This window comes from Mustela lutreola, chromosome 9, assembly GCF_030435805.1.
Source record: "Mustela lutreola isolate mMusLut2 chromosome 9, mMusLut2.pri, whole genome shotgun sequence".
Lineage (NCBI taxonomy): Eukaryota > Metazoa > Chordata > Mammalia > Carnivora > Mustelidae > Mustela > Mustela lutreola.
Window position 1 is genome coordinate 74891964 of NC_081298.1, and position 23168 is coordinate 74915131.

The following is a 23168-nucleotide window of genomic DNA, read 5'->3' on the forward strand; positions in this document are numbered from 1 at the left end:
AGCTCGAAGTCTTGAACATAATTGCCATTCACTATTTACCAAATGAGTGTATTTGTTTAGAGTTTGTTGGATTGTGTGTGTGTGTGTGTCTGTCTGTCTGTGGTAGAGGAAATATCTTTTGATATTGAATTAAGCCAAATAGTTAAAGAAAAAATAACTCCATTAACCTTTAATGCTTACATTCACTAAGAAATATCAGGAAATAGAAAGCTTCATTGCTTTGTTTTCATATTTAGCAGCACAGAATCTGGTAAGTCGTACAGTTGGAGAGCTTGGGTGAGTCAAGTATCTGGTTAATTACTTGGACAGCTTTTTTGCTCAGTTCCCTTGAAAATAAATTTAATATGGTTTAGAGCCTAGGAGAGCAAAATGCCCTAAGGCCAGCAGTCAATAATTCCCACATGCAAAGCAAACAGTTGAGTTAGGAATTGGGGGATTCAAGAATTAATGAGTGATTCATAAGAGAACACTGGCATTGTCTGCAAAAATATCTGACCTTGGAGAGCTGCTGGAAACCCCCTGCAGAGAGTTCTTTGCCATTTTCCTAACTCATAGCAACCCTATTCTATTATCTACAAAATAAACTTTATGTAGCTGCCTCACCTCCTGTTCCACATCTGGCTTAATATCATAGCTCTAAGCAAATGAATCAACAAGGTTTAAATCATCTACTAAGAAACATTTAGTTTCTATAGCATTGGCATTGATTGTACCCATTTATGACAGACCAGGATAAGTATCTCTGATGTAAATAATTTTCAATGTGAAAAACATACATTTTAAGAAATACAAATTACCTTTTAAGAATATAATTATATTTACAACATGGTAAAAATGAACACAAATTATATAAATATATTGTTCAAAGAATGTTTTAAAATAACTCTCTTTAAATCTAATCTAGCTCAACTAGCAAGTTTAGGAAGAAGCATAATAAAATAAACTAATATACAGAAAGAAAAAATTTGGACTGTGACTTTATTTTAAGGAAAAAAGGTCATTTCCAAGAAATGCTTATCACATAATAGGATAGCTTGCAGGCATAATTAAGTACTAAATAGTTAATGTGCTTTTAAATAAGCATTATAAATGGAAAATGTATTCAGCATTGGCATAGCATGAAAAGAAAAGGATCACATTGATTTAAAGTGATACTTATTTAATACAGCTTATGCAATACTTACAAAATGTCAAGTTATCTGAATGAAAGAATGAAAAAAGCATAAAGATATTGAGCATTTGGAAATTTACAAATATTTGATAATCCACTAAAAAGACATGGAATTAGAGTATAAAACACAGAGATTATTTAATTAAATATATCATTCTTTATCTGAATACTCTATTATAATAGTTACAGAATTTCAATTTATGAGAAGGCCAAGAAAAATGCATATTTTTGCATAATACAAGCAAAGATGGCTTTTCCTATATTTTACTTTGCGTATCTTGTTAATATAACTGCACTAGAATATCTTTAAAGATAGAATTTATAAATTTTAGCTCTCCCTAGCTATTTTTGAAGTATTCTTAAACAAACTTTCTCTAAAAATAAAAAGCATAGTAGAAGAAGTAAATAAATCTTAGTTCCCGGCTTTGTCAATTTATTTGTCCCCTTCCTTTCTTTTCCCTGGGAAGCCATTATGATGCTTGAAAGCCTATTTTTCAATATTTGCCTTAATATTATGAAAGTATTTATTTTTAATAAAAGTATTTATTTTTAATAAAACACATTCTAAGGAATATGATAAGAAATATTTTGTCTTCAGAAATGTTGAACTATGGCTCTCTCATTTGTCTTGGTCTTTTTTTCTTTCCTCAGTTACTGCATCAAAGAAGGCTGTGGGTAAGCAACACATAATAATTCATCCATCCATCATATAAAAATCAGAATAATAATGTGTTTTTTCCGAAGCAGTGATATGATGACTTAAAAAATTCTTCTTTACTGTGAATTTTAATAATGCAATAACAAGATATTGTTAATTGTTTTCTTTTATTGTCTTTAGCTTATTTATCAGGCTAACTTGTAGTACTAAGTGCTGTGATTTAATTATTGAGTGCTATGACTTCATTCAACCATTTACTTTAATGATGAGAAGAATATTGAGATTGCTTCTTTATTTGAAAATGTCTTTGTGTCAAAGTCTTTTTTTTTTTTTTTTTTAAGATTTCATTTATTTATTTGAGAGAGAGTCTGGGGTTGGGGGAGGGCCAAAGGGAGAGTTTTTTTGTTGTTGTTGTTTTGTTAAGATTTTATTTATTCATTTGTGTCAAAGTCTTTTGAAATGAATGGGCTGCCTTCCTATCCTGGAAGTGTTCTAAAAAGTTGCTTGTCCAACTATAGCAACAGTTACTAGCTATTAAATCTTATGTCAAGTTAACTTGCTCAACCTGAGGAAATAGTGTTTGCAAGTTCCTTGGAGCTGGTCTCCCAACTGCTAGAAGTAATGTTACATCTGCATGATTGTTCCTGGTCAAGCTCCCTATGAAGAGATTATGTCAGTTAGGCTTTCACATAGTGGATTCCTGTCAATGATAATTTACAGCAATACATCTGTAAAGTATCTTTTCATTCATGGTTATTCCAATCTGGTTTGTTTTGCAAGATCTTGGTCACAGATGCTTCCAATCAGTTTTACTTTGACTGCTCTGAGATCACCGATGATGAATGGGAATAGAACTTACTTTTGTATATATATGTTTTCTATTTTATCTTTCTTCAACTGGTTTACTGACCTGGATCTGCTTTAGATTACTTTGGCAGAAAGTCATTATCAGGTCCTACCTCCATTATGGTCTACCTATTTCAACAATATTAGGTGAATACGTTTGTATTCTAAGGGAATTTGCATAACTTATTAAATAATTTATTTTTTATTTTCTTTTCCTGGACTCCTTCATAATGCATGAAAAATCAGTAATGGCAATTTTAAGTCATGCTATTATAGTATACTTGTTCTATAATATTTGAGTTTTAATTTTCACATGCATTAGCTAGTCCTTTTGTACCTACTGAAATGTAAGATATTTCAGAATTCTTTAGATTTTTTTTAGTTGTACACATTTATTTATACTGAAAATTTCTTGATTTCTCAAATGGGTTGATTTTTTTCCCCATGTATCTGACAATTTATTGAGTGCCTATATTCACAGGCTAGCTATATTATTTGTATGCAAACTTTAAAAGAGAATTGATCGTTCTTACTCTAAATCCTACATTTCCAAAGCAATTTTAAGTATACTAATTATCTATAGAAAAAGTCAATTGACTTTTTGAAATTTAACTTATCTCAATAGTACTTTGCATTAAGTATTTCAAGTTTGTATTTATACTGATGCCCTGGGAAGGGTGATGGGAGGATAAAGAAGTCTCACAACTTTATGAGTGATATATTCAAAGAACAAATAACAATGAGCAAATAATCCAGTATGAACTACAAATAAAATAAAGGTAATTTAAATACCCCTAGAATTTCTTACTTTATCTTTGGGGAAGCTGTTTTCATAATGCACTTCTTATCCATCTTGCCTTTTGTTCCCATTGGTAACAAGTGAAAGAAATGGATAAGAGCTCTGAGCACACTGAACTTTTCAATCTTCAAATTCTTTGAGGGCCCCATTCATTCTCCCCACCCCAATTTCAAGAGGCTTTCCCACTCGATTTATGCCCTATTTGTTAGCTAGTTATATGTTGAAGAAATTTAACCCTCATGAGTATCTTATAAGTAAAGAGGAAACATTTTTAATCAGATACCCTAGAGAAAAGATGTTTGTGTGGAAGACATGCTATTCCTGATAGTAAAATATATATAAATAATTAAATTTTAAAATACCCGTTTTTCAAGACTAAAACTTTTAAAATCATCAAAGTTCTCCAAGATCTTTAAAAAAAAAAATCACATTCTATGATTTAAACCATAGTGTTTAATAATGTGTATTCTCCTATAAATGGAAACTATACTCTCCTTTAAGGAGAGTATAATATCATCCTGCTCTGATAACAGCTTTTATGTTTTGATGAGTGTTTATATAGTATAACATAATCTTTAGGGAAACTAACTTACTAAATGTTAGTCCTAGCATTTCTTTGAAACTTAGGCTATGAGATCTTTTACATTTTGTTTTGCAATTCGTCTCAATTTTTGAAAAAAACAGTAAGAATTTTCAAATTATGCAAACATCTTCAAGTAGCTATTTTCTCAGAGAACACTGCAGATTCAGTAAGATAGTAAAATATATATAAATAACTAAATTTTAAAACACCCGTTTTTCAAGACTAAAACTTTTAAAAATCATCAAAGTTCTCCAAGATCTTAAAAAAAACTTCACATTCTATGATTTAAACCATGGTGTTTAATAATGTGTATACTCCCATAAATGGAAACTAAGCTGGAATGCTTATATTAATCATATCTGACCCATAGTTAAGTCCACACCGGCATCATCTTTTAAATTATGTATCTATTTCAGCAGGCAACAGATGCATTAATTCCTTTCAAGTGACCATTTGAGGAACTGAAATCCATTATCATGATATTTGTTTTCATAGTCTTTGATCGATAAGCAATTGATAGGGTATAAATTGTTAGTGGCTTTCTTTTCAGTAAAATTAGGAATATAAAACTTGTAGAAATTTTGTTTTCTTTTAACTTAAATTCAATTTAATTAATATTTACTGTATTATTAGTTTCAGAGGTAGAATTAAGTGATTCATCAGTTGCATACAACACCTAGTGCTCATCACATCAAATGCCATCCTTAAGGTCCATCACCCAGTTACCTCATCTTCCACTCCCCTCCCTTCCAGCAACCCTCAGTTTGTTTCCTAGAGTTAAGAGTCTCTTACAGTTTGTCTTTCTGTTTCCATCTTATTTTATATTTCCTTTTATTTCCTTAAAACTTGTAGAGAATTTTCTAAACTGTATTTCTCTATACTAATAAAATGGGTACCATGGCATGGTGCACTTGATCATCACTGAACATTAAGGCTGTCCTAAAAATTGTAGACTGTTTTAAACAGAAGTCACTAAGTTCTTTTTAATCTTTTTTATTTTTCAGGAGTTAAGTTTCTACAAACCTGAATCAGGGTGTATAAGTAAAAGACCCAATGCTCCAAATACAGAAAATTATTATCTTATTATTGTTTTCTTTAAAACAATGAAATTTGAATCATGCATCTCATAATGAAATAAGCTAAAAGCAAAAAAAAAATCTTATTAATGGAAAGAAATATGTAATTCAAATTTCTATCCTTGATTTTCTGGATCAATGATAAATATTGAGATGCTCCATCCCTACCAAAGGAAATAAATAAACACATGGAAATGAAAAAATAAATTAAAAAAACTATGGAAAAAGTGGTGGATATTTAAAAACCAGCTCTTTCTAATAACACAACAAAGAAAAACATCTCACCAACAGGCTGTGGTCTCGTATGTTTGGTAGTATTTGGTTGTATTAAAAAAAAAATTCCTTTTCACAGAAACCAAGCGAATATCAAGTCAGACTCATTCTTCTGAAACTTTCTTGGACTTCCTGACAAGGTCTACCTAGGTTGTTATTATAACGCTAAGTTTCAACAATGAAAGAGAATTTGATGGCTTCAGTCCACCCTAATCTGGAATTTCACATCACTTTGAGCAGAGCCTTTTACAACAGCAATAAGAAAATGCTTTAATCCTTCAATCAATCAATTATTAATTGAGCCTGATTCCAAGAGGAATTCTTAACCTGCACAAAAGAGCAGTCTATTACAAACCATAAGAGACTCTCAATCTCACCAAACAAACGGAGGGTTGCTGGGGTAGGGGAGAGCGTGGCTGGGTTATGGACACTGGGCAGGGTATGTGCTATGGTGAGTGCTGTGAAATGTGTAAGCCTGCTGATGCACACACCTGTACCCCTGGGGCAAATAATACATTATATGTTAATAAAAATTTTAAAAAGAGCAGTCTTTTAAAACACTGCACCGTTTAGTATTTGTATATAAGCAATGAACAGATTAGTTGTTCATGAAAATGGACCCATGTCTTCAACTTCTCAGGCCCTCCCACTAAGTTTACCCAATCTATGTAGCCATTTACATGTATAGGGGAAAACTGTACTCTTCTGTATAATTCTCATAAATTTAACATGTGGATAATCCAAAGGAGCATTCCTTAAATTTCATTCTAATTTTGATATTTAAGTCTAAATTTAGACTCACTGTCATGTGCTAATTCCCTTTATTTTAGCTATTTTTTTTTTAATCAGAAATCTATGGTCTCAATATTATATTTCCCTTAGATTTTTGCTAAAAGTAATCATATGTAAATAGTTTTTTATTCTCCTTCCCTTAAATTTACTTTAAGCTTAAAAAAAAATGACATTAACTAAAAGAACAAACAAAACTTCTATGCTCTGCATTTATATAGTCATCTTCCTTTATTGCTTGAGCAGCTCCCGTCCTAGGCTGATGAAGAGCAGCAGTCATGAGAAGCTGACACAACTCTACAAATCAGGCCAGCGCTAGAAGATTCCCTTTTGCAGCTGTCTGTTCTGTAGGTACCGGGCAGCTGCTCTGAACTGAATGTTTGCTTCATGTTAACAAGAGCCAGCCCCCAGAAATTTCCTCCTGTCTTTTTAAGGATCATGCCAAACAGCAGCCTGATCAAAGCAATCTAATATGGCTTAAGTGCCACTGTTTGACACTTTGCATTCTTTTATTGCTTTCCATTTTTACTACATAAAAAAAATGGGTGATAACTAATATCCAGTTGATCTTTTCATGCTGGTAATAAAATGATAACACAAAGATCTTATTATCCACTCCAGACATCCATCACAGTACATTTTCCAATAACATACTATGCGGAGTGTTTCTTCACTCTGCCCAAGTGCAAAGTGAGGTTAAGTAGTTGGCCTCACATTCTCTTTCTCTCTGATACTTTAGACACTGAACTGCAAATGAAAAGAGCTGAACTTCAACCCCTGACATCTTGTCGACTTGAGCGTGATCTGCAATTTTGTTATTGTACTAATCAAACCGCTTTCTGTGAGAAGCCAAAGGTCGTTGTAGGGTCTGCCTCTTAAAATATTTTGTCAACCCAGAGAATTTTTATTCTTTTAAGAAAACAAGAGGAAACCAAACAGGAGGAAACGATATTGAAAATGGAGAGGAAGAGTACATCTTGGTAGGAAGAAAGATCAGGTGGGCAGGAGAAGAGACATATATACAAGGCATAAAGAAACCAAAACAATGCCAAGACGCAAAACAAACAACAGAGATTGTGAGTTTATATTAAAATCAATTTTTATGTGGATACAGAGGTTGCCCCAAGCCTTCCTGTGAGCAAGAAGGATATTCTGTAATTATGTCATTGATTTGAAAAGACAAAAACAAGCAAACCAATAAAACAATAAATAAAAGAAAGCAAGGAAAGAAATACTAACAAAAACATAAGCACAAATGTCTCCCTGCGTCCATTACATATTTAGTTACTTACAGGACAATCAGGACTCATCTATAGTTGATCGGAACACATCTTGTTTTCAAATGTTCATTGTATTTAAACCATTAAGGATTATAGCACTAACATTTTTTAAGAGAGAGAATAAAATTTGGGATCATTTAAAGAAACAATATATCACTACAAATCTAAGTTTTCTAAAAAAAAAAAAAAATTGCAGAGAAATACATAAACTAATGAATTTGGAAGTCCTGTAGGGAACTCCTGGACACCAAATTAAAGATTGAGACTGTCTTGGTAAGTCTACCTCAGAGTTAACCAAGATACTAGACTATGTACTTTGGCAGACAAAGGGAATACACAGTAAGAATGACGGCCAGTACAGATCCAACTAATAATGAATTTGGGATAATTTCATGAGGATTAGAAAATTTCCTTTGCAATCTTTACAGTTTTTAATAAAAGATATATTAAGTCCATTAATATGAACCTAGGGAAGAGACTGTCAAACACGACTTTTCATGCAAATAATTCATGTGTCAGTCAGAAAAGTACTATTCAATCTGATTAGGATTTTCTCAATAACTCATTAATGATTGGTTAGTAATTTAAATACAATAATTATTTTTTGCAAAGTAGTCTATAAATTGTCTTTTTTTATTAATTTGAATATTTTTTCTCTTTGTGGTAGAAGAATATGACTTTAGAGTCCTTTCTCATCTACTTTTTTGAAATACTATTCAGAGAAGAAATGATATGCATTAAAAGATGGTGGCTCTTTAAGCAACTTCCATACACAATTATTTCATGATGGCATGTTCTCAATATTGCAGTTGATTGAGAAGGTGCAAGAAATCTGACTATTCCTTTATTTCTATCGTGGATAGAAGAGAATGGAGTGTGGAAGATAACAAACTTCCATGCTCACCTTCCAGGTCATGAATCTGCACAAACTGACCTTAATTTAATTCCAAGGTGCAGATGAACAAACATATTTTAGCAATGATATAAGCTAAAGGATGTCAGAGAGCTGGGATTGGTCTGGGACTGTGTGCCGAGACATTCCATTTGTAATCTGAAAGATCAAAGCATACATTTTGGCATTGAGATGACCACTATTCATAGAGATGGTTCTTTTTTAAAAAGTACCCTTTCCACACATGAAAATAAGCTTTTGATTTTTAAATGAAAGCAAGCTCTCTTTCCACTTAAAGATTCTTGACAGCTTTTCCTACAAAGAGGAAAAATGGTAGCCACAAGAATCTGCCAGAGATGCTCTCTGGAATTCAAATCTGCCCTTTCTCCAAGAAAGCCAAACAAAAGATTCTGCCCCAGCCTGTCGACCAAAGACTAGTGGTGCATATAAACTACTCAAACAGAAATGGCTGAAAAAGGAACACACCTGCCATCTCTGATGGTCCCACACGTCTGAATACATGCAGCTAGATCGTCTTTCCTCTTCACCTACTACTTATTCTTCAAGGGCAATGATTGGAAAGTCTGGTACCATATATATTAACTTTTCCTTATCAAGTAACATCTGCTCTACCCTGGGGGTAAGGTATGAAGCGGGGATGAAGGATGGAGCACCAAAGGAAACAGCAGAGCAATTCTGAGTAAGTATAGAGAAGGTTAAAAATGTTTCCATCCAACCTTAATAATTTAGAGTTAATATTAATTCCCAACCTAAGATAATCTTTTACATTACAGTTTGTATATTTGCTGTGGAAATTTCCTTAAGGATGTCATATTAATTTCATAATACAGTTGTATCTTAGGTATGATATAATTTTTAGAGACGATGATAGATGGTAGATGGCTGTGATTTAATAAATGTACATTCATTTTGGTTTCAGACAAACTTAAAGTTTACAGGGGATAAATGTAATAAACCAGCCACTCAAACTACAAGTTATACTGAGATAAAGATATTTCAATTCATATTTTTACGGGGTAGGAAATGCACTCCAGGTGGAAATCTCTGCTTATTTAATCACTGTGAATTAGATTTGCATTATTTGATATGTAAATTCCTCCCTCTCCATCCTTTGAGGAAAAACATGATTTCTTGATGGAATTTGGGGTTCTCGCCACATCTGCCCACTATTCCCCAAATAAAACAAAGGGAAAAGAAAATGAAAGTGTTACCTGCTCATCGAATGTTCTTTTCCAGTGACTGCTGTCAAGTTAAGGCATTTGCAGTCCTGTCCGAGGTGTGCACTGAGAGCTCACAGTCACTCATTTAATTCAAGTACTTTACATGTAACACATACTCCTTAAAAAAGGGAAAAATTTCACTAACCAGCAAAAAACCTTTGTCCTCAAAGGTATTATTCTGTGGAATATCCAGAGGAAAAAAGACTGTGCTTAATATTAGAATCTCATAATATAAGCCAACTGAAGAGAAGTGTCTAACAAGGGTAATAAGACTACAAGTATCTATTTCTAAAAGAGTCACTTATATAGCTAGAAAACACAGCATCACACTTGATTTGGTTAACTCCCATACTAGAATTCCAAATACTAGAGTTTATATAGTTACACTTAGTAAATTTAAACATTCATACTTTATTATATGCTTAATAGAAATAAATAAGAGTACATACAATGGGAGTCTAGAAAGGAGTATTTTCCTCCCATTATTTTCTCAGACTCAGGATGTATCAAGAATATCTATAACTGCATTAAGGCACAAATCTAGCTTTGGGAAACTACTTCTTGGTTGCTGTTTTGCCCGCATGAGTGCCCCAGAGCTGAAAGCAAACTGGACCGTGGTGTGAGACTCACAAACTGTGCTCCTTCTCAGGAAGTGTAGGATGGCGTCTGAAAGGAGATGATGTAAATTTGAAAAGTCCTACCTGTGTGAGAGTTTCGAGAGATTACTTCAGGAACTGTTCCGTTTGAGATAATGTTTTATGCCCTGTATGATAGTGTATCAATTTAATTTTTCATAAATCATGATTCAGTTACTTTTTTATTGCTATGATTGGAAAGATTCATATTTATGTTACTTTAAAATGAATACTAAAATATCTGAAGACAAATCTGAGTTATAAGACGCATGTGTTCAAAGTAGTATGCATTTCATTAGTAAAGCTTCTTGTTTTGTATGTTGAGGACCACCATTTTGTTCCTCAGAGGATGACATTGCTATTTGCCAACACAGCCAATGGTTTCGGGAGTAGACTTGATCAACTCACATTCAGCATTTTCCAAGGATATAGAAAATGTTTGTTCTCATTGACTAGAACAATGAGAGATTAGAATCTTGTTAGAACCATTTTTATTTACATAGCTAACAACTTTGGTATCATTGGAGGAAATTCCTTGATGTGGTCAGCAAAACTGGAAAGGAAAAAAACCTAAACATTTACGTAAAGAAATAAAATGAATTTATTCTTAAGGTAATGCTACGACTCAAAATAAAATCACAGTCCTTATATCCTTTCAGGTTCTCTAGTCCATAGTCAAATAAAACTCAGTCCATGCATCTTTTCTGATTCATCATTTGGCATGCATATCACAGATTTGAAGGGTTTTGATTATTTTTGCAGATATGTGATGAGGATGTAAAAATTCATCATGTAAATACTCTTAATGAACAAGAAAAAAAACTCTTAGATAAGTAATTTTCTTTATATATATACATATAACATTGAAAAATACATTTTTCTAAGTAGAATTTTGGCTGAATTTAGAAGAATTTAATAGTAGCTCTCAAAAGGAATTCAAAAATTTTTTCTATATTTTGAGTCAAGAGATTAAAAAAAGAAAGTGAAGGAAATACTACCCATGCTATTTTTTCCTAATCTGGTGAAGAAGAGAGCTATCAGAGTCCGAGATCAGGCAAAACACAAATGCTACTTGCCTTATTCAAAGGTCTAGAGAGGTGTGTGCATCTTCTGCTCTAAAATATTTGTCACCTCTTTTAGATATAGGAACTACAGGAGGAAAGTCTCCAGCTGGACAGAATTCAAAATGAATTTTTACAACCCAGATGATGGACTGGCACACTTCCAAAGTGAATTCATGAGTTTGATAAACGTCTTTGTCTTGCTTTCATTTTTTTCTGGACTAGCTTACATCATAATGGAGGAATAACATTTTAAAAATTTTGAATAGGCACTTACTGGAATTACAGTTAATCCTGATACAATCTAGATGGGGAAGAATAGATGAAAAATGAAAATTTATCCTTCAAGGTAATAGCTGCAGACATCCAATAAAATCACAGTCCACCCTTCCGGGGACAGACACATGCAAATATGGCCACTCCATATCATGTATTCTTTACATACTTCTAGAACCCAGATTCATTGTTATAAAACTTCACATTGGAAACAACAATAGGTTTTTTAAAAAAAATGGCCAATTCAAACAAAGCTACATGGTGACAAATCTAAGTGAAAGAAAGCGTTGTTAACTGTCAAAGATGCTTGGCTTAGACTGGCTGCGACTTTCTCCCCATCTGTGAAAGAACATATCATTGTTTTCAGCATAATTAATTCAGCTCCGTCACAATGGGGTACAGTGCAAGCCCAGCTAGGCTCAGACATCTTGGACCTTCAGAGTCTAATATCCCACAAAGGCCAATAGAACTCTTGAGAATTGTGGTGATCAAATGGAGAGCAAGTTGAAGATCTTCTAACTTTACCCTAATGTATTTTATTTTTGTTATTATCATTGGCTTAGGAAAAGAAGTTAGCAGCCAGATACTGGCCGGATTCCACGCCTTGTATTAATTGGAGGAAGAAAGAAACAACTGTGTTTTCTTCTAGTAGCCAGCAGTAGCTAAGGGGTAATGTCATTCTTCAGAGTACACGAGCCTATGCCTCTTTTAGGAGCTAACAATGTTATCTCTATGTGCTACGTGTCATGGGTATTGAATTTCCTTTTCTTACACTTGCTTTTTCTATAAACACGGATGATCTAAGAACAGAATGTCTGATCTGAATAACACAGACTGTGATTATAAGGGCTGTCTTTAAAGGACTGTGTGGGATGTTTTATGTTTATTTTATGTATAGATACATATTTGTTGGTTTTTGTTGTAGTATTTAATGCCTTTGGGGAACATGAAAAATATAAACCTAGATTCTGTTTCCATATAGCTGAGTTTGTCATGTGTCGTCAACCGCATCAGAAAAGTGGTTGCAAACAGCCAAGGACCAGCACCTACACAACTCTTTCCACAGAATGCTTTGCTGTTGGAAAATTCCCATGAGTGTTTCCACTTTGGCTAGCAGCCCCTTTACTGCGATTAGGCAATTTCCTTTGACTTGTTGTAGTAACCTATCATTGTCACTAGAGGGAACTCTAACAGAACAGTAAATGACTGCCCTGCATTCTTCAGCGATGTTTAAAAAAACACCCTTATTATTTAACTTTATTTAGCTAATATTAATTGAATGTAATTGTATGCAATAAGCTACCACTGAAATAATTTTATTCTTTATGAGCTACCATTCTGCCCAGCACAATTTGAAACTATAGGTAGAGTTTCCACAAATGCCTCACCTCATCACATTTCGCTACTCTTTGTGTCAAACTATGTTTCAAATTTTATTTTTCTTTCTCCATTAATTTATTTTTGTGTGTGTTGAGCACTTCCAGGAAATACAGTAAAACCTCATTAATTTGTTCTCCTCTTGGAGCTACTGATAGTAACGAAACTTATTGGGCAGAATATTTATAATTCTTGACAAACAAAAATTGCCTGAGAAAAATTAAACAAGTTGTAAAAGATGAACTTCAGGAAGAAAACTGAATCCCAGTACTTCACTGTACATTGATGGCACAACTTCCATGAAATGACATCCTAATTACTGATAAGTCTTATCCACCCATTAAAATCAGCCTAGTAAGACCTTTCCTTAAGAAGCCTTCCTAGCTATCAATTTGTGTTTTGGAACGTAATCGAAAACAAAACTGCATATTTTTTTAAGTCTGCAATTCCAACTCTTTCTTAATTCGGCCTAATCTTCTCCCATATTTCATATAGCTTTTTGAGGTTTTACTGTAGTGACTCTCTCCTAATGCTACAATGAAGCAGGAAAGCATTATTTCTCTGTAGAAGAGCCTGTGTTTTAGTGTTCTCATGGCTGTTTGCTACGGGCCGCAGTCTTTGGGCATTGAAGGGTTGTGGATTGCTGTTTGATAGCAAAATATCACCACACAGTATTTCCAAACAGAAAAGATGGTGTACCACAAAGGTGACTAGTCAAAGGAGAAGCCCAGAGAGTACAGTAAAAGTAACTGTTGTCTACATCACAGAGCAGAAATTTGACATTTTGTGCAGATCTTATCTAAATAAAAGCAGATGGGTTTTTATTCATCTGAAAGGGTGTCCTCTATAGCAAATCAGAATACTAGTAAATACAACAATGGAAATTATTTGAGGCCTCTTCAAGCCTAACAATTTATACTTTCAATTGACCTCATTGGTACATACGGCTTCCCTTTTAAGAATCCTCAGTGGTAGAAATCACAAAATGGTAAATTATGTTCAACAAAATGAAACAATCAAAAAGATGCCCCCAAAACCTAAATTAATTTAAATGATGAAAATGAGACCATTAAGTGTTTTAACTTTCCATGGCAAAACAGGCTACTCGATAAATGTTTGCAGGCAAAACTGAACAAAAAGTGAAAAGTATTAGTTTTATGGGGGAAGGGGAGTTGTTACCTAGGTTGACCGTCAGTTTCACACGCCCTGCATCCAGCTCCAGGCGGAGGGTGTCTGCCGAGTCTCTGGAGGTGGTTGCCATGAGAATGCCATAGGCGCGCTGGGATCGGAACCGTAAGGACACGTCCTCGGCCTCTGTGTGCATCACCACTGGGAGCTGGATTTTCATAAACATACTCCCATCGTAGCTCAGAACCGTTGCCTCTGCAGATGGGAAGTGAATATCAAAGTTCTTGGTCAGTTTGGTACTAATTTATTCTGTGAAAAAGGACAGTGAGACCTATTAATGGCTTCTAGATAGAACACAACACTGCAAACGCAGCTCATCTTCTTCAGAAATGAGCATTTTTTTTTTTTTTTTTTTTTAAAGCTGGGACGAGAAGTCACCATAATGAGGACTTCTGTGAAGTCTGCTAAACCACAGGCACAGAGATGGCACTACTTCCCTTTTTGATCGCGTAGCCCTTTCTAGCTATGGCATTCATCATGCTGGTTTATCGGTGTTCGTGTGTGTGTGTCTCCCTTCTCAAAGGCAGAGATCACATTCTTCTGTCTTAGTCACAGTATGAGCCTGGGCTGAGGCACAGACTAAGTAAGCAATTACTTAATGCATGTTTATACATGGCTAGGCCACTAGCTCCCCCAAATCTGCCTTTCCTCAACAAAATGAGGAGGTGCTAGCAGAGGATCTCTAAGGCTGTAGCCACCCTAAAAGTCCATGATTCTAGGAGAAGTTTCCGTCATTATCTTCTTTCATAGTATCTGCCTTCATAGGATCAAAAAAAGTAAAAGAAATGACTTAAATGTTAGAATAAGGTCAACATTTTACCAAAGGTGATGTTCAAAGAGAGAAAAGAAGTAGCTCCAAACAACACATGGCGCTTCTTCTGAGTCACTTTGTTTAATGAGATAACTAAGTTTTACAAAGACACAAACAGACCTCATTTTAAGCTTTATTTACAGGGAAGGGGTAGCTGAAATCATCTTCTGTCAGCACTACTCTGGTGTTCTGAAAATGTGATGCTATCACCAAAAAGCCAATAACTATGTATTTTGGTAATACTGAATAAACATGACTGGGTCTGCAGAGTTTGCATGTTTTAGTTTGTGCTACTAAATCAAAGTGGTCTGCTTTAAAAAGAGAGAAGTCGCTTAATACTGTATTAAACACATAAAGAAGAGGACACCAGAAACTGTTGATCACAAACTGCATGCTTTAAGAAATAGAACACTTTAATGTTAAACACCATATGGTGGTGGAACGTTGCAAAACAAGTATGAGTAATTCTGCTTTCTCATTGGTTCTGACAACGCAGAATACCGCTTAACAAAAGAAAAACCAGCTGGAATTAAAGGAAACTTGGAAATTCTCATTATCTTGCCCATTTACATGGCATGATTAGCTTTAATGATACAGTTGCTTATTATTGGGACTTATTCTGGAGTTGCGGTTTTGCAAGTTTGTCTGTCAAAAAGTCAGGAGAGTCAAATATTTAATCATTAGTCGTTGTCATCATGGGACTGAATGCATATCCAGAACAGATAAAGAAAGGAAGGTTCCTTCTAGGTATACCTTCTTGGTGCTCTTCTCTTCCACCTGCCTCTTGACTTAAGGGATCTTGGTCAACTCCCCCTAATATTTATTAATAGCCTGACTTCTCTCCCGAGTTCTTTCATCCATCACTCACTTAAGATTTCCAATTTAAATACTATAGTCAACCCCCCCGTCATGAACCAACTCCACATGCTCCTTCACCAATGTTCTCTAGCTTAGTAAATGGCATAATCCCATTGTTCAGAACTTAGCTTTTCTGATTTTTCTCTTAAACTCTCTGCAATGCCCAATCTATGTGCAAGTCTATAAGTCTTGTAGGCTCTAATTCCAAGCCATTTCCTGAATTTATTGCTTCTTATCCTTATCACCCAAGTATCTCTTCCTCTGCTCCAATCTCGCACCTAGACCACTATCAGAGCTCCCTCAGAGGTTTTCCCATTTCTACTCTTTCTTCCTGTCTACAGCAGCCATGCTAAACTTTTAAAGAAATAAAGCAGATTATATCCCTACACTGCTTAAATTATGTCTCCCCACCTCCCACCAATAGTTTTCCACTGAAGTTAGAATAAAAGCCGTACCGCTTTTCTACCCACAAGGTTCTTCGTGATCTGGCCCCAGCCTTTCTCCATGGCCTCAACCTTGAGCATCTCCACCACTTGTTCAGTAAACTCCAGCCACACTGATTTCATCCCTCATTCAAGTACCTGCACTTGTGGACCTGTCTGTTTTAAAAGGCTTAACCCTAAACCTCTACATGGCTGGTTCCGTTGGCATTCAGGTCTCTGGTCAAATGTGACTTCAAGAGTTCTGCTTAAAGCACCCCACTGATCCTTCCTCTAATTATTCCATATCTACTTACTCATTTCTTCTTCACAGTTACCATTTCTTATATGTTTCTATATAGTTATCTGTTTCACCCTTTAGAATGTAAATGTTGTGAGGGCAGGGTTAGGCTCTCCTATACATTGTTCTAGCAGTAGCTGAGTACCTGTCAAATAGCATAACCTTCAGGCACATAGAAGAGGGCCAGGCACATAGAAGAGCTTCAGTACGTACTTAACTGAATTAAGGATTGCATTTGATACTGAAGATATATGAAAGAGCTTATTTTCATTTGGATATCAAGCTTACATAAATGCTCACTAAAGGAGTTAAGTATTGGGGCGTCTGGGTGGCTCAGTGGGTTAAGCCTCTGCCTTTGGCTCAGGTCATGATCCCAGGATCCTGGATGGAGTCCAGCATCAGGGTCTCTGCTTAGTGGGGAGCCTGCTTCCTCCTCCTCTCTCTCTCTCTGACTGCCTCTTCCCCTACTTGAGATCTCTGTCTGTCAAATAAATAAAATGTTAAAAAAAAAAAAAAAGAAGAAGTTAAGTATTTACTCTGCCTATTGTTAAGTGGAATCTAATTTTGGTAAAGTATGTGGACATAATATTTGCTGAAGTCTACTTTGAATGACACACTGTGCCACTAAATGACAGGCTAGCATCTATTTATCAAAATACCAGTCCTGTGGCTAGGCACTGACCTGACTTTGAGAAAATAAAATATAATCCTTTTAAAATAGTATGGTTCTACATTATACCACATATTTTTATTATTAGATAAGTTTCCTAACAGAAAAGCTGCAGTAGTTTACTCAAAACATAATTAAGGGGCACGTGGGTAGCTCAGTCAGTTAAATGTCTGACTCTTGATTTCGGTCCTGGTCATGATCTCAGGGGTTAGATCGAGCTCCACATCAGGCTTCACCATCAGCAGGGAGTCTGCCTGAGATTCTCTTTCTCTGCCTCTCCTTCTCTGCTCCTCCCACACCCTGCGTCCACGCGCTTCCTCTCTCTCTCACAAATTAATTAATTAATTAAAAAATTAAAACATGATTGTAAAGCTATGGTGATCTCTAGGAAAAAAAAGTGTTTCTTGTATAATATCAAGGGAGATTTGTTCTTTACTATTTCTTTGCCTAAACTAGAGCCAATCATTGTCCATATCTATAGAGCAACAAACACCTGAATAAACATTTAAAAGTCATTATCTATTACTCAGTTCCTCAGCATCATATTGATAAAAGAACTGAAATGTTGTTAATTTTCCTTTATTTATTTAATCTATAAACCTAGTGTCTATTATTCAATAATCACATTTTAAATTTATAATCTTCTATAAAATGCAGCTTAATTTTATTAAAAACTAAGGAGGGGGAACATCCTTCCAGAAATAGAGATGACTGACAATGGATCATAAACATAGTATGAAATACAATCCAAAGTTGGAAAACAATCAGAATCATTAGCCTATAACATTCTCCAAAAAAACTGCAGGAATGAAATAATATAGTAAAGTAATAAAACTTGAGTACATTTTAAATAATTCTCAATGTGAAAATAACTTGTTGATAAACGACAAATGAGCACCTAAATGATTCCTCATAATTAGAGTTAATGTTTAATTAGACAAGAAATGGAAAATGCACAAGTTGGAGTCTAGAGTTGCCAAATAAATGGTAAACACTCTGACATTTGAAGGTTATGCTATTTGACAGCATCCTTTCACATTAGTAAAATTATCTTACCCCTTAGAACACAAAAGAGTACTTTAGAAGGCTAATTCCAATACAATACTTCCCAGAGGGGGAGAAAAAAGTTTCAGCTTTGTCTCCTGTATCTCCTTCCCCTTTGTCGTTAAGTTTGATAAATTTGCTTTTCTGTATTATTCCTTCTTGCCGTCTAAAGTGTACACCTGTGCTCAGTTTTGCCGAAAGGCAGTCACATATTGTGCACAACGATGAAAATCAGACAGGGAGCCAAATTATATTGCTCTGACATCTGTCTCTCCATCTGTTAGAGTTTTAACAAACAAGTATAAAGCAGACCTCTGATTACAACATATACACATAACCAAGAATAATTTCTACACAGCCAAGTCTCCACAAATTCTCAGCTTTATTAAAAATAAAGTAGGAGGAAAAATGCTGAATTTAATTTATATTCAATTGCACATTATTTCTATATTACTCATCCTTATGAGATCGATGCACATAAAAAATACTATTTTCCTTAATTGCCTAGGTCAGCATATACTCTTTCTTATAAATTCCTTTGCTTACTTAATGCAGAATAAAAATTTTCTATAGTAATGTGACTGCAATATTATTCCTTAGGCTGCATTATCTAAGGACTTGAACACACTTTTTATTTACTATGAATAATAATCTTTATAAATTATCAATTATTGCTCAGTAATAGTAAGATGGAGACCACTAGTACCTTTATTTTATTTATTTATTTTTTCAATTTCAGGAGTTGTCCATCAACTCTTAGGTGATTAACACCCTATTGTGATCAGAGTATATCTGGAGAAGGACCACAGTCAAAGCTCTTTCTTTTGAACTGGAAACCCCAAGGGTTGGGCACGATCCTATGTTGACTGAACTAGGGCATAGCTGGGAACTGGACAGAAGCCAAATTCTGTGGTATTGAGCATGACAAGCATCCCACATCACCACTGTTCTCAGGAAATACCATAATGTGAGCAAGAAAATTAATTCTGAAAAACAAAGACTTCTAACAATACGCTGGGTGGTCTGGAAACAAAAATCGCACAAAAATGACCATTTTTTCCTCAACACACAACCAACAAGGAGACAAAGAAATCTGCAGAAATTTCTAGCCACCTGTCAGATAAAAATGTATGCCGGATCCCAGTGATGAAGGTTGCTATTAAATTCTCATTTGCAAATCTACATATGCTTGCCACCCCTCCTTCTAATTATTGCGAAATAAAAATATTCCCTTTCCCTCATTCTGGCTCAGGAAGCTTGACAATTTCTATTTTTAATTTCTGCCATATGTAGTAGCAGGATCTTGCCACAGGGTGGTACACCACACATATTTAACTGAAGGCTTTTGGAATCTGCGTGACAGTTATGGTGATAGCCTTTTCTAGCTTCACTTAAGCAGGAAGCATCGTGTAACTGGCAGCTCTCTGGGTGATTAAGAAGAAAACAACAGCTTAAATCATGCAGGCCTGCGAATCTCCCATTATGTCTAAGTTGTAATATGTCTTACAAACTTTGTTGCTTTTTTGGTGGTTACTGTTGGCCCCTTTTGCCAGTTTCTGAAGACCATACAATGAAACAAATAAACTGAAATTAGAGAAGGAAATGAGAAGAGGGAATTCACAGAGAATATACACCTTACACTTGAAACTACAAAGAAATAGCTAACCTCTAATGACCATGGGTAGGAATTGCAATTCAGTACTAGGAGAATGAACGAATCTAGGTGATTAATATACTGACCCATCTATTGACCTATCTAACTGTAGAGTGCAGAACAGTAACAGTATTTTGGTTGGTAATTTAAATTGAATTCATTAAATTAGTTTATTAGATTATTTATTACTATTTTCAGATTCATTAATGTTAATAATAGAACTGATAAACTGAATCTCTTCATTAAGACAGAGAACCAAAGTCACATCTCAACTTTGGATTCTAGAAAATCACTGTTTCTGTTCTCTAGGAAGTGTGAGCTTAAACAAATTAAATGATTTCAGGATGGAAAGGGGGAAAGGAAACTAAATGTACATAGTTTATACAATACACAACAGGAGCTTTCAGGCTAACTGTCTAATGCAGAGTTATTTGAAGCATGAGAGGACAATGGAACAACTCATCAATAGTTTTCCATATTGATTTTTTTGTTCCATTGTTGGAAATGAGTGGCAGTGGGTATAGTGACTAAAGCATTTATCTGATACTCTTAGGTCGATGAGAGGACTTTGTCCCTCTGCTGTTCCCCCTTTAGTCTACAGACAAACAGTGGTTTGTCTTTGCTCTTCATTCTTCCTTTTATCCTTATTCTTCTCCTTCGAATGGGAGAGGAAAAGAAAAAAAAAAAAAATGTAGCTGTGCTTTCTACTAGAGAAGAAAGGAAGGGAGCTGCTCCGAAGCCCCGCAGACACACTGAGCCTTAATACCACAGAGGTAAATACAGCAGAGGTAAATCTTCTGTGATCACTCAGGTCCTAAGCAAAGGTAAGTGTCTTTGAAATAAGGGTGCATTTCTGAAATTGCCAGTGTAAATTAGATGATTGAAAGTCACCTTACTTTCTAAATTTCAAACCCGGAGAAGTAGACCAAGGGGAAGTGAGCAGACTAACTTTAGTCTCACTGCACAGTGTTAGGGAAGTGGCCTCACATGCTCTTTTTCTGGCCATGGATATTAGTGCTGGATTCCATAAATATCTCTAATTCATAGCTTCTTTACTTTCTAGGGTCCTGAAATTAAAACTGGGCAAAAGAGACTGTCATTGCTCTCAGTTACTCCTCTTTAGCCCATGCTCCGGAGGATCTGAAAGACTAACATATTTCTTCCTGCAATACCACTTCAAACTCTGTGTATTCCCAGAATCAGGCCCTCTGAAAATCCAGTACGACTCATTAGTAGGCAGCTTGGCCTGTAGGTGTTTACCTCTCAGAGCATGCATTATGCTCCAACGGTCAGTTTAAGGTCTGAGGTCAACATTTAATACACTTTTTCGTCTCAGGGGAGTCAGCTGCTTGGTTTTTGGAATCCTACCTCTCTCGCAGGACCTGCCAAGGTAGCCTGTTCCGGAACAATCACAGACATATCTGTTCCACCCATCCCTGCACATGCCGTTGTTTTTACAAGGGTTGCTAAGGCACGGTTTTGCTGTTTCCCTTGAACAGGAGGGCTTCACTCCAGCAGTACTTTGAATTTCAGCCATTTGCCGGATATCTTTGCTCTGGCCGTCAATGAACAAATCTCTAATGCAGCCCACGTAGCCGTAGTTGAGCAGAGCAGTCCACACCTCGGTGGGGAAGACGAGGCCAGCCTTGTTCTCCGGCAAGCCCCCCAGGTACAGCTCATCATCCAGGTCCAGAATCTCACTCTCGCCAGGCGCCGTGTAGGGCGTGCGCAGTGTGTTGACAGAAATGGTACCTGTTGCAGAGACAAGAGAACACACAGGTCTTTATGGAGTACAACATGCTCAGAGAATCACCATTTCTCCCTTTCGTCTGCCTGAGGGGATGCTCCTTGAGGGCAGACAGCTCTGATTCTTCTTTCTGTTCCACAGGTGCCTTATCCTTCCCAGGGGAGTCAAAACCAAAGTGGATGGCCAACTGAGAGTCTGTCAGTCTTCAACAGGTAAATAAAGAAAAGAAAAAGGAAGACTTAAAAAAAAAAAAGGATGGAAGGAAAGAGAAATCACCATTCTATATCACTCTCCAACAGGTCAGTCAGAAAAGAAAGAAAAAGAAAGGAGAAGCTGACATGATACACTACCCTTTGGACTAAAGTCAGATTCACAGTTGGTGAGTGCTCATTTTCAAAGCTGGTGTACATCTGCAAACTAAAAAAAAAAAAAAAAAAAAAAAAGATTGCATGCACCCACCTTTAACTGACTCGATTGCTTTTAATGAAAACAATAGTTTGACAGATTATCTATGTCAAAACTTGACTTCACCACTCTTACGTGTATCAATCTATTGATAAGCTCTATGGTCTTGGTCTATTCATCCATAACATGGGTTTAGTAATATGACATACCTCTCAGGGTTTCTCTAAGTGTTAAAAAAAAATGGTATTAATAAAGCATCTGGTTTATAATAAGCACTGCATAAGTGTTGTGTATCATGATTCATCATAAGAACCAAGTCAAACTGGCTGTTTACTTTTTTAAAAATTTTTAATCCAAACTAGTTAGTCATCTAAATTGCAAGCCTTTCCCAACTCACTCCAAATGTAAGAGGAGAATAATTCTATTAGTTTACAAATATGCAGGAACCCTGGTTTTAAGCAGAGGATGAAAAGGTAGACATTCAAATGGGATTAATTGAGAATCACAGAAAAAATATTTGTGGGATCCATTAAATGAAAAAAAAAATGAAAGACTGAAGGCAGTTTTTGATTAAAACTTCTATCGTGTACCACCAGATTATTCAAAATTCCACCAATGTTGTCTCCAGAAGGATATTATAAAAATGAAAATAATATACCTAAGAATGACATCTCACTATATGTTATCAGATTGTCTCAGATTTATTTTTCAGGTCTAGACCATAAAGCAGAATAGGTAGAATATTAAGAAAGAAAGTAGATTTAGAAATGTCTGCTGAGAGAGGGCCTCAGGGATTTAGGGGGCAGATACACAGATAGACAGGCCAGGAGACAGAAGTTGGGGTACAAAGGTAGCGACAAGAAGGGGAGAGTCTAGTGTGAATAGAGGATAGGTAGAAGATGCATTTTAGCAGTTTCACAGAATACCTAAAGTCCATCCCCAAATGAAAATACAGCCTGTAATGAATGTCAAACGTGCAACTAACTAAGGATGCAGGGCCACTGGCCTCTGCACTGTCCCCAGAGCATTCTGAAGCCCAGCAGAAGGGATACTTTTCAAGATGTGCAGTGTAATGGGATCTGTTCTTGCGTGAGAGCAAGCCACGAACACCACT

The 23168-nt window shown here is 35.5% G+C and overlaps 1 protein-coding gene across 21 annotated transcripts in view; it reads right to left on the reverse strand.

Annotated features, from left to right (window-relative positions):
• Positions 1–23168, reverse strand: part of NRXN1 (neurexin 1) — a 1178968-nt gene that overhangs the window by 616558 nt on the left and 539242 nt on the right. For 13 of the 21 annotated variants that reach the window (XM_059134785.1, XM_059134774.1, XM_059134786.1 and 10 more), the window contains 3 exons: positions 21271–21654; positions 14137–14340; positions 11582–11608 (listed from right to left, as the gene is read on the reverse strand). In XM_059134785.1, the coding sequence (XP_058990768.1) occupies positions 11582–11608; positions 14137–14340; positions 21271–21654 (615 nt within the window). The remainder of the gene's footprint in view (positions 1–11581; positions 11609–14136; positions 14341–21270; positions 21655–23168) is intronic. The other 8 variants (XM_059134801.1, XM_059134789.1, XM_059134778.1 and 5 more) reach the window with 1 other exon arrangement.